A 14,905-nucleotide genomic window follows, 5' to 3' on the forward strand; every position below is an offset into this window, starting at 1 on the left:
TTCCAACCCCAGGGCTTGCCACAGGCCAGGGGAGACCTCCAGACCAGCAGGGCTTACAAAGGCTTTTGTTTTGGCTAATTCCGAGGAACATCTCGGAGTACAAACCCTGCCCTGCAGTATTTGCAACCCAAATATTGCAGCACTGAGCTAATTTCGGGCAGCTGGCACACAGAACCGACTACTGGAGTAATCAGACCAAAAAAATGAAGGCGAGCTAAATTTAGGAGTAACTATGCAATGCAATATTAATAACTGATTATTTCCCTTCTAAAAAAAAAAAAATATATATATATATATATATGGTTGTTTTGTTTTGGTTTTTTATTTTTAAGTTAAGATGACAATGCTCCTTGCAAGATCCAGGCTCTCCATCCCCCCAGGGATGGATCCCACAATTTTCTGGGTACCGAGACGAGGTTCAACCCCCACCCCGAGGAAAAGCCCCCCACCATCCCCGGGGCGCATCCCCCGCCCGCAGAGACGGCCGGGGAGGGGGAGCCCGGTGCCCGCGTCCCCAGCGCTGTCCCCGAGCGCTCCCGGGGAGGGCTGGCCCCGTTTCCCCGCAGTGCAGCGCGGACCGCCCGCATGCCCCATCACTCACTTCCTCTTGTACTCGTCGCGCTCCCGCTTGACTTTGGCCAGCACGTTGTAGAGGGCGCGGATCTCGGGGGTGATGGTGTCGATCTGCACCCCGACGCCGTCCGGGTGCACCCAGGACACGCCGGGGCCCTGCACGGTCTCCAGGCCGCCGCCGCCGGTGCGCCGCACCTGGGTGTAGCTCCAGATGGTGCCGGGCAGGCGCCCGTAGTGCGGCGGCGACGGCAGCGCCCCGTGCCCGGGGCCCGGCGGCGGCACCAGCGGCGGGGTCCCGCCGTCCGTCTGCACCGCCTGGTCCCGGGAGAAGGTCTTGTAGCGCAGCCGGCGGTCGCGCTCGCTCTGCTGGGCCGCCAGCTGCTTCTCCAGCAGCCGGTTCCGCCGCTCCAGCTCGTGCACCTTGGCCAGGAAGCAGCGGAACCGCACGTTCAGCCCCTTGAGCAGATGGATGTTGGAGCCCAGGTCGTTCCGCAGCGCCGCCGTCACCGGCGGGCCCCCCCCGGCAGCCGCGGGGCCGCCGCCGCCGGGGCCCAGCGGGCAGGAGGAGGCGGCGGCAGCGGCGGCGGGGGAGAAGGCGCGGGCCATCTCCCCGAAGAGCAGCGAGTTCATGGCGGAGGGGGCGGTGATGGAGGGGCCGGCGGTGATGGAGGGGCCGGAGGTGATGGAGGGCCGGCGGTGATGGAGGGCCGGCGGTAGCGGCGGTGCGGAGCGGCCGTGCCGGTGCTGGCGCTGTCTCTGCGGCCGCCGCCGCCGCGCCGCGCTCTGAGGGCTCTGGGCGGGAGCGCGGGGCGGGCCCGGCCCCGCCTCATCCTCCCCGCGCCGGGGCCGAGGCACCGCCCTCTGCCCGTATTTACATAGCCCCGCCCCTATTTCCATACCCGGCCTCTTATTTGCATGGCCACGCCCCTCGTTCCCATAGCAACACGGTTCATTTGCATGGCCCCGCCCCGCGGTGCCGCCGCTCCCTCCACGTGTCCCCAGCGCGGGGTTCGGGATTCGGGGGGGAGCGGTGATTTTTGGGGGGTCCCGGGGTCCAAAGGCGCTCCAGAACCCGCAGGGGGCCCCCGCATTAACGGGCAACCGTACAGGAAATGAGATGCAGGCCTTACATCCCCGCTGCCGGCTCTCGGGGACACCACAGGATTATTAATCCCCTGCTAACCCCTGTGGAACCAGGCTGGGAGAGTTGGGAATGTTCAGCCTGGAGAGGAGAAGGGGCTGTGGGGACACCGTAGCACCTTCCAGGGGATGAAGGGGCTGCAGGAAAGCCTCTGCATCAGCAGCTGGAGTGACGGGACAAGGGGAAATGGGTACAAAGTGAAGGAGGGGAAATTTTGGTTGGATGTTGGGCAGAAATTGTTCCCTGTGAGGGTGGGTGCCCAGAGAAGCTGTGGATGCCACATCCCTGGCAGCATTCAAAGCCAGGTTGGATAAGGCCTTGAGCAACCTGAGATAGTGGGAATTGTCCCTGTCCATGGCAGGGTTGGGACCCGATGATCTTTAAGGGCCATTCCAATCCTTCAACACTGCATGATCCCATGATTGCACGGTTAGGTCAGATCAGACTAAATTATAAACCTTGGATTTTGTTATCCCAAAGCAGGGCCCTGCCTAAGTGCTAAACAATGCTGATATTATAATAATTAAGTTATTAAATGAGCATTTCCCAACTGCTGCTCCCGGACCTCTGGGCAATCAAAGGATATTGTTTAATTGAATGATGTGATTGCCACATTGCTCTCCTGGGCAGGGAATGATGCAAGGGAAACACACGGAAAACCCTCAGCTGGGCTGGTGTGAAGCTGCAGGAGCCCTGTTTACACAAACATGCTTTCTGAAATAAAACCATAGGGCTTGCCAGGCTATATTTATATTTATTTATATTTATATTTTTTTATCCCCGCTCGCTGAAACTCCACCAGCACCTCCAGCCACGCTCAGCACCGAAGCCAGGGCTCTTCAAAGGGCTCTGTTAATGGGTTACAAACCTGTGTTTTCCCAGCGCCTCCTGGAAAAAAAACCATAAATGTGCTGGGTGGAGGTGCCTCATTAAAAGGGTGACTCAAAGAAACACCTGAGAGATTGTCTCTCCCCGAGCACAAAACCTCCTCAGCTCAGTTGTGTTCGGGGCTGAGGTTACAGAAACCCCCTCGGTGCCCGGCTGTGGCTGCTGCTGGGTGTCAGCAAACACAGCCAGGTTCCAATGAAAAACCCCTTGCAGCTGCCTAGGAAATGTGTTCGTGGCTTGTGCCACCGCGCAGATCCACAGAAATACTCGGGAAATGCAGGAATTCACTAAAACTGCCCCTGCTGAGGACATTCCTGGGGGCAGCAGCCAGCCAGGAGTGGGTTTGGCCCAGATTTGGGTGATTCCAAGGCTTGGAACCACCTGGGACAGTGGGAGGTGTCCCTGCCTGTGGCAGGGGGTGGCACTGGATGAGCTTTAAGGTCCCTCGCAACCCAAACCATGCTGGGATTTTGTGGATTTTACGGATTTTACGGATTTCCCCGGTTTTGGGCACCCTCGCTGGTGGTGCTGGAAGGAGCCGGGTGATTTCGGAACCCCGTGGTCAGCAGGTGGGGAAATCCAGCTGAGTTTTATTTTCTCCCTTAGGGAAGCAGGAAAGCACCGAGGGGGTGATAAACCGGACAATGAAGGGTTTTGTACCTGCCCCGTGATCTTGCAGCGCCCTGGGTCCACCGGCGCCTCGTCCCAAGGTCGTTAACTCAAATGAGTCCTTTCCCTAATGAGCTCCAGCCCCTCCCTGGGATGGCCGCGGTCACCTCCAGGATCCCGCTGCGGCTCCGTCCCGGCCCCTGGAAGGGAATCGCCCTGCATTAATGGCAGTAATTAATTAATCTTGAGCTGGGAGAGATGGGAATCCCCGCTCCGGGAGGGCCCTGCAGCCCCGGCCTGACCGCTGCCACCAGCCCCGTGCCAGGCCGGGGACATTCCTGCAGGGAATTCCTGCGATTCCTGCCCAGGAAAGCTTCCCGCCGCCTGCCAGTTGCAGATATAAATAATGGAGCGCGGATGAGCCCTTTCCGATTTGGACTGGGAGGAAAAGGGCTGGGAAATGGGGCTATTTCTGAGCGCGGGGACTCTCGGTGACCACCCCGGCGGTGCCGACGATAATAACAACGCGTTGGGGGTGGCTTTGCTCCCAGTTGCTTCCCCCAAACTCGGGCTGGAGCAGGGATTGGGGAATCTGGAGAATTTTCCCTTCGCTTGGGCAGCATCCTGCTCTCCCGAACCTCCGTTCCCAGGGCTGCTCTCTAGATCTGCTCAGATTTTTAATATTAATTTTCCTGGGGCCGGGCCAGTTGTATCCCTGGAAGCTCTGTTAGTCTGGTACTGATGGGAAATTCTTGTTTCCTTGGTGCAGTGACCATTTTCCAGGCAAACCGACCCAAACCGAACCCCAGGGCTCCCGTCCTGTGCCGTAGGCGCTGCTCCCTGGGCTGAAGGGCATCACCACGGGGTTGGTGTCACTCCCCTGGGGCTCTCACCCTCTCCCAGTTTCCTGGGTGAGGGTGTTTGGGCAAACCCGGCTGCTAAAAGCAGCAGAATCTCTGGCAGTTCCACCTCCAAAATGGTTGGGTTTTACCCCAGCCCCCTGTGATGGTGCGCGAGCATCATCAGGGGGGTGGCATCGGCCTCATCCCGGATGCATTTTTGGCCAGCAAAGCCTTTCCCGCCCCAGCAGCGCCTTTTCTGCACCAGCAGCGGGATTTTTTCTTGGGAAATGGGGGCAGGAGCAGCCCTGCCCTCCCGGAGGATGGGCAGGACTTGGGGACGGCCCCGGTGACTCCGCGGTGACTCAGCCGCACCGAAACAGCCGCGGAGTCACCGAGGCACCGGGGCTGTGCCCAGCCCGGTGCCACCCGCGGGGAAAGGGCCGGGTCAGTCACCGGGCTGGTTCCCTGCCGCTTAGGGGAAGCCTTTGGATCGTGCCGGGAATCGTCACCCGGGCACGCTGCGGGAGCAGAAAGTGCTCGTGGGGCGTGGGAGGGATGAGTGACACCGGCAGCGACAGAGCAGCAGCTGCTCCTCCCTGCACCTTCACTGCCTTTAAAGGAGGTTTCTCCTCCCAAAACGCTGCTTGGTCTCCCACTTGGTCCCCCAGTTTGTCCCCTCCCTGTCCTGTCAGCTCAGGGGAGAGAGGAGCCGCCGCTGAAGCGCAGCACCTTCTCCCGCCGCAGGTTTATTCCCGCGGTCACAAAAACCTCATTTGCCCGCATTTGGGGGTTTATGGGGGTCAGCAGCACGAAACAGATCCAGCCGCAAAGAGAGAGGACGCTCCTGCACAGCCAAAGAGCTGCACGAGCCCAGCAGCAGAGATTTTGGGATGCAAGGGAAGGGTTGGATTCATATCCCCACCGGATATCCCTCCCAGCCCGGCCGGGGCTGATCTCCTCCGTGGAGAGGTGTAAATATTTTGCAAACAAAACCTTCTGCCCCAGGTGCAGCCCCGAGAGGCGGCTGAGCTCAGGAGGAGATAAAGATGCTGAGCGGAGCATCCGCGGTCGGGACACGCCGGTATTTCCGTGGAGACGGCGGCGGAGCTCTCTGCTTCCTTAGGAACCAAACATTTGCATCCGCGTTGAGTAGAGCGGCAAATATGCAGCGATGGGCCCGGACAGGCTGCCCAGGCGTGGCCCAGGGGCGGGGATTGCTCCGGCAGCTTCCCCGGGATGATCCCAGGATGCTGCGCCGGGGATCCGGGCAGGTCCACGTGCTCCGTTTCAATCCCCAAATGGTCACGCTTTTCGTTTTGAAGGCAGCAGGCGGACCCTGGCCTGATTAATTGGAATGCCAATTTCAATTAATTGAAATTGGATGACTTTTAAATTAACAAAATAAATGATTTCTTTCTCGTCGCTGCCCCAAAGTTTGCTGGGTTGAGCAGCACCCCAAGCTCCGAGCCCTGAGGAGAGCTAAGTTGAACTGGGCTTTATTTTTAGCTCCCCGTCTAAACCTCTCTTCCAGAAGCCATTAGTTGATTCTTTTCCTCGCTTGCACTGTGGGTTTTTAGCCTGGCAGGTTTTTTGCAGGACACAGGAAGGAAATCGTCCTGGTGGGAGCTGTGGATCGGGAATGTGGGGCTGGGCTTCCCCCGAGCACCCTGGTGCCTGCGCCGGCATCTCCCACCTCCCCTCGTCTGCACCAGCAGGGACAGCGGGACCTGCCCTGAGGAGGGGACATCACACCCGGAGCACCCCAGGGACAGTGGGACCTGCCCTGAGGAGGGGACATCACACCCGCAGCACCCAGCAGGGACAGAGGGTGGCTTTGCAGATGCCCAGAGATGTATTTTGGAAAATAAAGGTGGTGCCTGCGGTGCCTCCCTGCCCAGAGCACAACAGGGCTGGGATTTATGGACAAGGCAGAGCTGAAAAGGTGGGAACATCCTGACGGTGCTTCATGGAGAGCAGATTGGCCTGGGAGGGACTGAAGGTGACAATGACAACCCCAAAAGACACAGAGAGGGACAAGAACAAAAGGAAGGTGTTTTGGAGAGTTTCAGTGGTGCACAAAGAGCTCCAGACTGCAAAACCTCCTGGGCTGGGGCTGGGAAGTCAGCAGAGACTTTGGGGAGTTTGTTACTTAAATTAGGAATGAGAAGACTGAGGGAAAATGCCTCAAAATGGATGAAATCACTCAAAGTGATGAACTGAACCACGAGCTAAACAACAGAGAGTCAACCCCCTCTCAAAAAAACCCACAAAAATTAATTTATTTGCCAAAGACATTATTTGGGGGGAAAATGTCCTTTGTGATGCAGGAGAGCCTGGGTGAGCTGTGAACCTCAGTGTGGGCAGGAGCTCCCCGAGTTTCTGACATCCCAGTGCTGGGTCGGGCTCCAGGGTTTAATGGATGTGGGAATGACACCCCCGGGAGAGCAGGGACGTGCCGGGCTCCCCCCTGCTGCAGGTGACACGGAAGCCCGACCTTCCCCCGGTACAGCTGATGGCTTCTTGTCCTGCTGCCTCCTCCCCGTGCAATCCCCTGTCCCAGAGTGGGCAGTGCCCTCTGGAAGTGCAATCCCGTGTCCCAGGGCGGGCAGTGCCCTCTGGAAGTGCAATCCCCTGTCCCAAGGTGGGCAGTGCCCTCTGGAAGTGCAATCCCCTGTCCCAGGGTGGGCAGTGCCCTCTGGAAGTGCAATCCCGTGTCCCAGGGTGGGCAGTGCCCTCTGGAAGTGCAATCCCCTGTCCCAGGGTGGGCAGTGCCCTCTGGAAGTGCAATCCCCTGTCAAAGGCAGGCAGTGCCCTCTGGAAGTGCAATCCCCTGTCCCAGGGTGGGCAGTGCACTCTGGAAGTGCAATCCCCTGTCCCAGGGTGGGCAGTGCCCTCTGGAAGTGCAATCCCCTGTCAAAGGCAGGCAGTGCCCTCTGGAAGTGCAATCCCCTGTCCCAGGGTGGGCAGTGCCCTCTGGAAGTGCAATCCCCTGTCCCAGGGTGGGCAGTGCACTCTGGAAGTGCAATCCCGTGTCACAAGGTGGGCAGTGCCCTCTGGAAGTGCAATCCCCTGTCCCAGGGTGGGCAGTGCCCTCTGGAAGTGCAATCCCGTGTCCCAAGGTGGGCAGTGCCCTCTGGAAGTGCAATCCCCTGTCCCAGGGCGGGCAGTGCCCTCTGGAAGTGCAATCCCCTGTCCCAGGGCGGGTAGTGCCGTCTGGAAGTGCTGCCCTTCCCGCCGGGACGGGAACCTTCCCCGCTCCTCTCTGCCCGTCAGTCCCAGCCAGGCTCTCCCGTGTTTTGGCTCTCTCTGCCCCTGCCTGGAAGTGTTTCCAACCAGCAGCGGGCTGGAGCTGCTGAGCATAAACACGCAGCGAGCTGCGATGTTCCAGGGCTGCAAAAGATTCCCTGGACTTTTCCAATGGAGGAAAAGTGATTTTTCTCCCTGGACACGCGTCTGCGGCGCCTTTCAGGACGTGTGGATCCTTCAGCAAGACCGTGGTGGAGCCTCTGGGGACGTGGTGGGGACACCTTGGGGCTGCAGTCCCCCAGGCCCAGATGGAATCCCACATTTTCCTGCGGGAATCTCGCACCAGGGAATGACCCTCCAGCCCCTGGGTGCACACAGCCAAGCCCATATCCCACGGGATTCTCTCCTTGCCTTTGGGACAGCCCAGTTCCAGCTCAGGGCTTATTCCTGATCAGTTCATGCCCCATGGAGCGTGAGGATCAAACGTCCTCCAGGCAGGAGAGTGACAGAAACGAGCTCAAAACCACCAAGTCCAGGCTCCCAAATGAACTCCCGACTGTCACCAGGCAGGTTTGGAGCTGCTCTGGGGAGAGGCCGCCCTGCAGCCCAAGGAGGCTCCCAAAACATCCCAGAGACCTCCCGTGGTCCGGGTGGCTTTTTTAGGAGCCACCCTTGGGTCACGTTTCTGTTCCCTGCCCGACCCGATAACAAAACGGGGACTGGCCTTGACTCGTTGGCTGCACGGCCACGTTCCCGTTCCAGGTGGGGAGGTGGGGATGATTCACAGCTCACGTGTGAGGGATCAAGGATACAGGGAAAAACACGCTGTGAGCTCGCCAGGGGGGCTGGGAGAGGGTGTCAGGTGGATTAAAGACAAAATCACTTCAGGGATGTCCCCCCCGGCACACCAAGCTGCTGGGGCAGCCATGTGAACCTCTGGGACTGGTTACTCCCTTGTTCCCAAGAGGGAAAAAATTAATGATTAAACTCCTGTTTGCAGACTTTTCTGCAGGATTGATCCCATCCGTTCTCATCGACAGCTGGGGCAGGAACCAGCTCCAGCCCTTTTATCCCAGCCCTGGAGATCAGCAGGGATCCCACTCCCCTCCCAAAGGGGAAGGCGTCAGTGGGGGAAGATGCTTTTGGGTAAAATTACCAATAAAACGGCACAAAGGGCGTGTGGAGGGGAAGCCCTCGTGCTGTGTTCTAACCCCAGGCAGGTTTGGGGTCTTCAGAAGCCCAGAAGGCACCATCCTGCTGGGATGGGGAGGTTTTAGGGTGTGTGAGGAGGTCTGGATGTGCCTCTGGAAAGATTTGATTTTCCTGGTGCTTATTAAGCCTTTGCTGAGCAGGATCCCCCCGTGCTCGGTGCTGGTCCTGCAGGTCCCAGGTTTGGAGTGGGAATTACAGCCTCTCTCCTGTCCCACAGGGATTTTCTCCCTCATCCTGTTGTTGCCACAGAACCAGGAGGGATCAGACGTGTTCCCAGCTCCCTGATCCTCACACCTGGATGCTGCAGAGCTCTCCTGCCCCTTCCCTTCCCCCCGGGAGCATCAGGCACCTCACAATGGATTTCCCGCTCCAAAAATCAAGGTTTTTCTTCTGGAAAGAAGTCCCCACCCTGGCACTCCTCAGCCTGACTCAGTCAGGTCCCTTCCCTTGGGAAACACAAACCCTCTGTGGGTGAATCACGGCCGGAGCTGTGGGAGAACCCAACCAAACCTGATGCAACCTCCAGGTCCTCGGCGATCCACAAATGTCCCTGGAGCCGCAGGAGAAACAGGATTGATCAGAGAGCCCAGCTCTGCTCCTGGGGCTGCTGCCATGAGCCCCAGCCTGCCCCACGGGGGGAATGCTTTGGGGGATTTTTGCCACTGGAGAGGCAGGATAACACCTGCCCTACGGCCCTTCTCCAGTGGGGAAGGTGTGATATGACAAAGGGCAAATGTGGAGCAGAAATCAGAAAAATTCAGGTGTTTGTGGTTTAAGTTCAGCTTTGACTGTGGAGAGAGGCTGAGCTTTAAAAAACCCAGGATTGTCATGAACACCAATGTTTAGTCTTGCCAGGGATGTTGGGTTTGACACCTTTCCCATCTTTCCCATCTTTCCCTGCCGTGGGGACAGGGCAGGGGTTGGAGAAGAGATAAAGGAGATGTTTTAACCTGAGGAAGGAGGTGGAGGGCAGGGCAGGGCAGCCAGGGACACCCTGGGCTGTCGGGCTCGAGTGCCTCAGATGGAGAGATCTCTGCCCTAACGATGATAACCCAATAATTACTGTCATTAATCATAATCCCGCTTGTTCTTTCCCAAGTGTTGTGCCAGCAGGACCTCAGTCACCCTCAGCCCATGCCCCGGGGAGAGCCAGTGCTGTCCTCAGCCCCAGATGGGAGACTGAGATGGGAAAGGGCTCGGGATGTTTCTGTGGAGACTGAAATCCTCCGGGGCTTGGGCACAAATGACAGCCCTGGGCGGCGGGGACAGCCCCGAGTGAATCCCGTGTTCAGCCCTGGTGTGTCTGGGGTGTTGTCTCTGGTGTCCCATGCTGGAGGTGGCCACCCCACCCCAGAATCCTAGTTTGGGACACCCCCGGGCCCTTCCCGGGGGTTTAATCCCTGCAGCTTCTCCCAGGCCGCTGTTTTTAATCTCATTTAACGAGCAAGCAGGGCTGCGCTGCGAAGCCGGCAGCACCCTTTAATTATTCCTAACGTTTGATGGCAACAAGCTGATTCCCGAAGGATGACATCAGGCACCAAAGGCGCATCTCCGGAGCGCCGGCTCATTCCCATTTCTCTTCCCTGCAGCCGGGTTTTGCTGCTCTCAGCAGTTTTCTGTAACCCAGCGGCTGCAGCAGCGCTGGAACTGCGGGGCCTCCACCCGAGCGCTTCTCCCTCGGGAGCAGCCCGGGGAGCTGGGAAAGGCCGGAGCTCCAAAGCTTCGGCTCCGTGACTCACTGCGGGTTCGTGCGGCCACCACGGGCATCCCCCGGGGTCCGAGACGGGAACGCTGAGTGTGGGTGTGATGTCCCCTCCTCAGGGCAGGTCCCCCTGTCCCTGCTGGGTGCTCCGGGTGTGATTCCCCTCCTCAGGGCAGGTCCCTGCTGGGTGCTGCGGGTGTGATGTCCCCTCCTCAGGGCTCATTGCAGGGGTGTTTGTAAGAACAGCTTAAAATCTCCCTCTAAGATGCCCTCTCCTCAGTCATAAATGTTGAACAAAGTGACCACGTTCTGCTCCCGGGAACTCAGGATCTGCTGACCCAGCTGAAGGGGTAGAAACCCAGTGATCTGCCTGCTGGAAACTTCACCAGCTCCTGCAGCAGTTGAATCTGTTTTTACAGAAGATCTGTGCCGGCACAAGTGGAGCAAACCAGGATTTCCATCCTGAGCTGTGCTGGAGCTCTCTGGCTGGGAAAGCTGCAGAAGGTCCTGCCAAGGGTAACATCCTTCCTTGGCCAGGCAGGCAAAGCTGGGGAGAGGAGCTGAGGGCACCCCGAGGCTGTGGCTGCAGGGGAACAGATGTGGTTTTGTCAGGAAGGACACTGAGTGGGGAAGGAAGGCAGCCCGGTGTTCCCTGCAGCTCCCAAACCTCGTGTGTGGAGCTTCGCCACCCCTCTCACACAAATGGCAAAGCCAAAACGTGGTGGGGCTTCAGTCGTGCCCCGTGCTGAGGGCCTTTAGAAGCACAGCCACAAAGCCCGGGCTCCTTGTGAGCTGCTGCTGCTGCTCTCGGGACTCGGGCAGCTCTGGAGGTCATTGCCTGCAGAGGGGTTTGGCACTGCCCAGGCTGCGGGGCCGGGAGTGACTCCTGCACCCACCCTGCACCAGCCCAGCTGCTGTCTGCAGAGAGGACTGTTAGCTCTGGCTCTGCAGGGCTTTACAGCGAGGTGTGGTTGCCCTTTGATGTGGTTCCAGGGCAGCAGAGGTGCGGGATCGCTGCTCCACAGAGCCAACCCCACACCAGCCCCTCCCGGACTTCACAGGGCCAGGCAGAGCCACCAACCCACCCACAGCCCTGAGCCCCTCGTGGGACACCAACCCAAACCTCTCCGGGGCATTTCCTCTCCTCAGCAGCAATTCCAGGAGTGACATCAGCCCCCACGGAGGTGAGAACAAAAACACTGCACCTTCACCCCTCTGCTAATTGCCAGATCCCAGCGCGTGGCCAACACTAACAACAGGCACCAAATGGGCTGGGGAGTTATTCAGCCTCTAAAATTATTATTATTATTATTGTTATTATTTCTGGGATGGGACTGTGTCAGGAAATTCAAGTTCAAACAGAGATGAGGAAGCCAGGGAAAGCTTTATGAGATTCCAGCCTCACCAGGTGGCAGCTGGTTACAGCAGAGCAGAGCTGTGCCAGGTGAGTTTCCCACACGCACAGGTGGGGCACAGGGCACGGCTGTGCCTGGCAGTGCTGGGCTCAGGGCAGGGCGGGCAGGGCAGCAGGGGGGCAGTGGGGCTGTGCAGGGCTCTGGGACAGGGCTGGCTGGAGCTGGGAGTGTCCCCAGAGAGGGGACAGGGATGGGAGCAGCCCCCCGAGAGAGGCCGTCCCTCAGAGACACAGCGAGCTTTGGGTCCAGCCTGGGAGAGGGAGCCAGGACAGGCCCTGGACACCCCATGGAGAGGGGACACGGAGCCAGGACAGGCCCTGGACATCCCATGGAGAGGGGACACGGAGCCAGGACAGGCCCTGGACAGCCCATGGAGAGGGGACACGGAGCCAGGACAGGCCCTGGACACCCCATGGAGAGGGGACACAGCCAGGACAGGCCCTGGACACCCCGTGGAGAGGGGACAAAGCCAGGACAGGCCCTGGACAGCCCATGGAGAGGGGACACAGCCAGGACAGGCCCTGGACACCCCATGGAGAGGGGACAAAGCCAGGACAGGCCCTGGACATCCCATGGAGAGGGGACACGGAGCTGCTGCCTGCACCCAGGGGAGGGAAGGGGGGCAAACGTTGTCCTTGCAGAGCCCAAGCCCTGAGGCTCCTGCCCCACACGGAGGGCAGGGAGTGCCTGGCTGCTCCCTCTGGGAGCCTTCTGCTTCTGGGGCTCCTTGGCCAGAGCCAGGGCTGGACAGAGCAGCAGCTCTGGAAGGAAAAGCGAGAAACACCTCGGCATTGAGGCTCCTGGGTGGCTCAAGCACCAGTCAAACCCAGCTCACCCATTTGTTCGGTTTATTTAACTTCAAAGAGGTGCACACTAAAGCATTAAGATTTACTGGTTTGGATTCCTCTCTGTACAAGTTCTTTCAAACAGCTTGAATGCACAGGGCTTTACAGATAGAAGCGCTGAAACACAAGATAAAACAAATCTAAATTCCAAATCACTCCATGAAGAAAAATTGTAGAAAATAAAAAAAAAAAAAAAAAGAAAACCAAAAAACGAAAACAAAACAAAAAATTCCAACAAAAAACTGCAGCACTCCTCAGGGAAGGGACAGACTGCACAAGGAGGGACACAGAGGGGTGGAAGGCAAGCGATGGAGTCTCTGCCCAAAGCTTCTCCGTGCTGGCGGCTCAGGGGATGGAGTTCAGGAGATCCTTGAGGAAGCTGTCGGGATCGTTGATTTCTGACAAGAGTCCTTCGAACAGAAGAAGACAAGAGACAAGAATCAGCCCCTGATTGTCCTGCCCCCACGAGGGATTTGTGCTGGGCCATGTGTGAGCTCCTGACAGCTGCAGGGTTATTTTAAGGCTGGACACGAGGAGGGTGAACCCTGTTGGATGCATCAGGAGGGACTGAAATGTGTCCATTAAATCCACATGGAACTGCTCTTGTGCAGCTCCAGGGACCCAGCTCTGCTCCCTGTGTGGGACAGCGGGAAACTGGCCTGGGGCACAGATCTTGAGGGAAGAAAGAGCAGCTTCCCTGCAGGTTTTCAGCACCTCCTGACTCCTGGAGGCACCAAAATCCCTGGGGAGGAACTCTGGCTGCACCCAGCTGCTGCCTCTGGTGCCTGGTCACATCTGTTCACCAGCACCCCCCAAACACCTCCCAGCTGTGCCACAGATGTTTAACAGAGCAGGGGGGACCTGCAGGATCAGCTGGGAGAGATTTTCCTGCCTGGGGCTGCTCAGGTGTGTCCCAGCTGGTTTGGGACAGCTCAGGCCGTGGCTGGGCAGTGCTGGTGTCCCTCCTCTCCCTGTGCCACCCCCACAGGCTGCAGCAGTGGCAGGAATGCTGCTGTCTCCAGTCACGAGCTGCACAAGGCAGCCTATAAAAGGGCAAGCAAACACTCACCAGCCACATCCAAAAACTCGGAAAACGTTTCCACTGGCATGAATTCCTCCTGGAAGGTTTTCAGGGCCTTGTCTGCAGCCTCGTGTATTGGCATGTCGTTGTGTCGGATGAACTCAGCCAGAGAGAAGGACCAGCCTCCCTCTGTGTTACTGGTAGGCACCTTCTGACAGGGGACAAGGACACCAAATCAGGCCAAAAAAAGAATTATTTAATTAAAAAAAAAAAAAAAGAGTTACTGCAAACCCTGGTGCCTTCTCCCATTGCTCCTGGATTTCCATCCCTGCCTCTTGCAAACAACCACCAAGAGGAAGAAATTCCCCAAGTGCAACTTCAGGACCTTTTGTTACAGAATGAAACAAGGTCCTGGGCATTTTCTCACCCCGAGTACTGACCCCTCTCCGGAGGCTGCAGGTTTCTTTCTGCCCCCACCTCCTTCCTCACCCAAACACTTCCCTGGCACAACCTGGAATGTCCTTCCTTCCATGAACAATGAACAGGAAAAATAAGCAAATACACAGCACAGGAGTGCTGCCAGCTGGGGAAGTCTCTCAATTCTTCAGATCCTGAACTGCAAGGGGTACAAAGAGAAGAGGCAGCTTCCTGTGGCCTTTCTGCTTTTACAAGGTGCAGAAGAAAAAAGAAGGAAAAAATCCTTCCCTGTGAGGGTGGGAGGCCCTGGCACAGGGTGCCCAGAGCAGCTGTGGCTGCCCCTGGATCCCTGGCAGTGCCCAAGGCCAGGCTGGACATTGGGGCTTGGAGCAGCCTGGGACAGTGGAAGGTGTCCCTGCCCATGGCAGGAGGTGGCACTGGATGGGCTTTAAGGTCCCTTCCCACCCAAACCATCCTGGGATTCTGAGAAGTTTTGTTTCCAAGGACTTTGGAGAAAGGGGCTTCAAAACTTTTGCCTTCTGTTTCAAACTCATGTAGTTGCTCAGGTGAGAAAGCTGCTAGAGCTGAACTGGGGCTGCTGTAGAGGAATCCCAGTGCTCTCCTTACCTTGAACATGTTGTAAATGAGATCTACAAGTGCCCAGAAGAGCAGCCCCGAGCGGTACGTGGCATATTCCTTCACAGCCTTATCTGCCAGTCTGGGAGAAGGAAATGAGGCTGGAGTTAATCCCTCTATGAGGCTTTGATAACCCCCTGATGAACTGCAGGAAAGCTGGAACAGCCACAGAGCCCAGCAGGGACATGCAGGGGATGGCTCTGAGTGAGCCTGGCTGGCTATCCCTGGCTGTGAAACACACACTGGGCACCTGAGATTCTCTGTGCCACAACTCCTGAGGCTGGGCAGTCCCTTTGCTCCAGCTGTGCTGTGGGGCCAGAGCAGGTTTGCCAGTAAAACCTCATTCCACAGGAAGGAA

The 14,905-nt window shown here is 58.0% G+C and overlaps 2 protein-coding genes across 3 annotated transcripts in view; both read right to left on the reverse strand.

Moving 5' to 3' along the window:
* Positions 1 to 1,353, reverse strand: part of IFFO2 (intermediate filament family orphan 2) — a 40,875-nt gene extending 39,522 nt beyond the window's left edge. The window contains exon 1 of the mRNA XM_069035041.1: positions 602 to 1,353. Within this exon, the coding sequence (XP_068891142.1) occupies positions 602 to 1,203 (602 nt within the window). The 5' untranslated portion in view covers positions 1,204 to 1,353. The remainder of the gene's footprint in view (positions 1 to 601) is intronic.
* Positions 1,354 to 12,462: 11,109 nt separating this feature from the next.
* Positions 12,463 to 14,905, reverse strand: part of UBR4 (ubiquitin protein ligase E3 component n-recognin 4) — an 87,070-nt gene continuing 84,627 nt past the window's right edge. For both annotated transcript variants that reach the window (XM_069035017.1, XM_069035018.1), the window contains 3 exons: positions 14,539 to 14,629; positions 13,543 to 13,705; positions 12,463 to 12,883 (listed from right to left, as the gene is read on the reverse strand). In XM_069035017.1, coding sequence (XP_068891118.1) covers positions 12,819 to 12,883; positions 13,543 to 13,705; positions 14,539 to 14,629 — 319 coding nt within the window. In that variant the 3' untranslated portion in view covers positions 12,463 to 12,818. The remainder of the gene's footprint in view (positions 12,884 to 13,542; positions 13,706 to 14,538; positions 14,630 to 14,905) is intronic.

This window comes from Aphelocoma coerulescens, chromosome 21 (genome assembly GCF_041296385.1).
Source record: "Aphelocoma coerulescens isolate FSJ_1873_10779 chromosome 21, UR_Acoe_1.0, whole genome shotgun sequence".
NCBI classification, from domain to species: domain Eukaryota; kingdom Metazoa; phylum Chordata; class Aves; order Passeriformes; family Corvidae; genus Aphelocoma; species Aphelocoma coerulescens.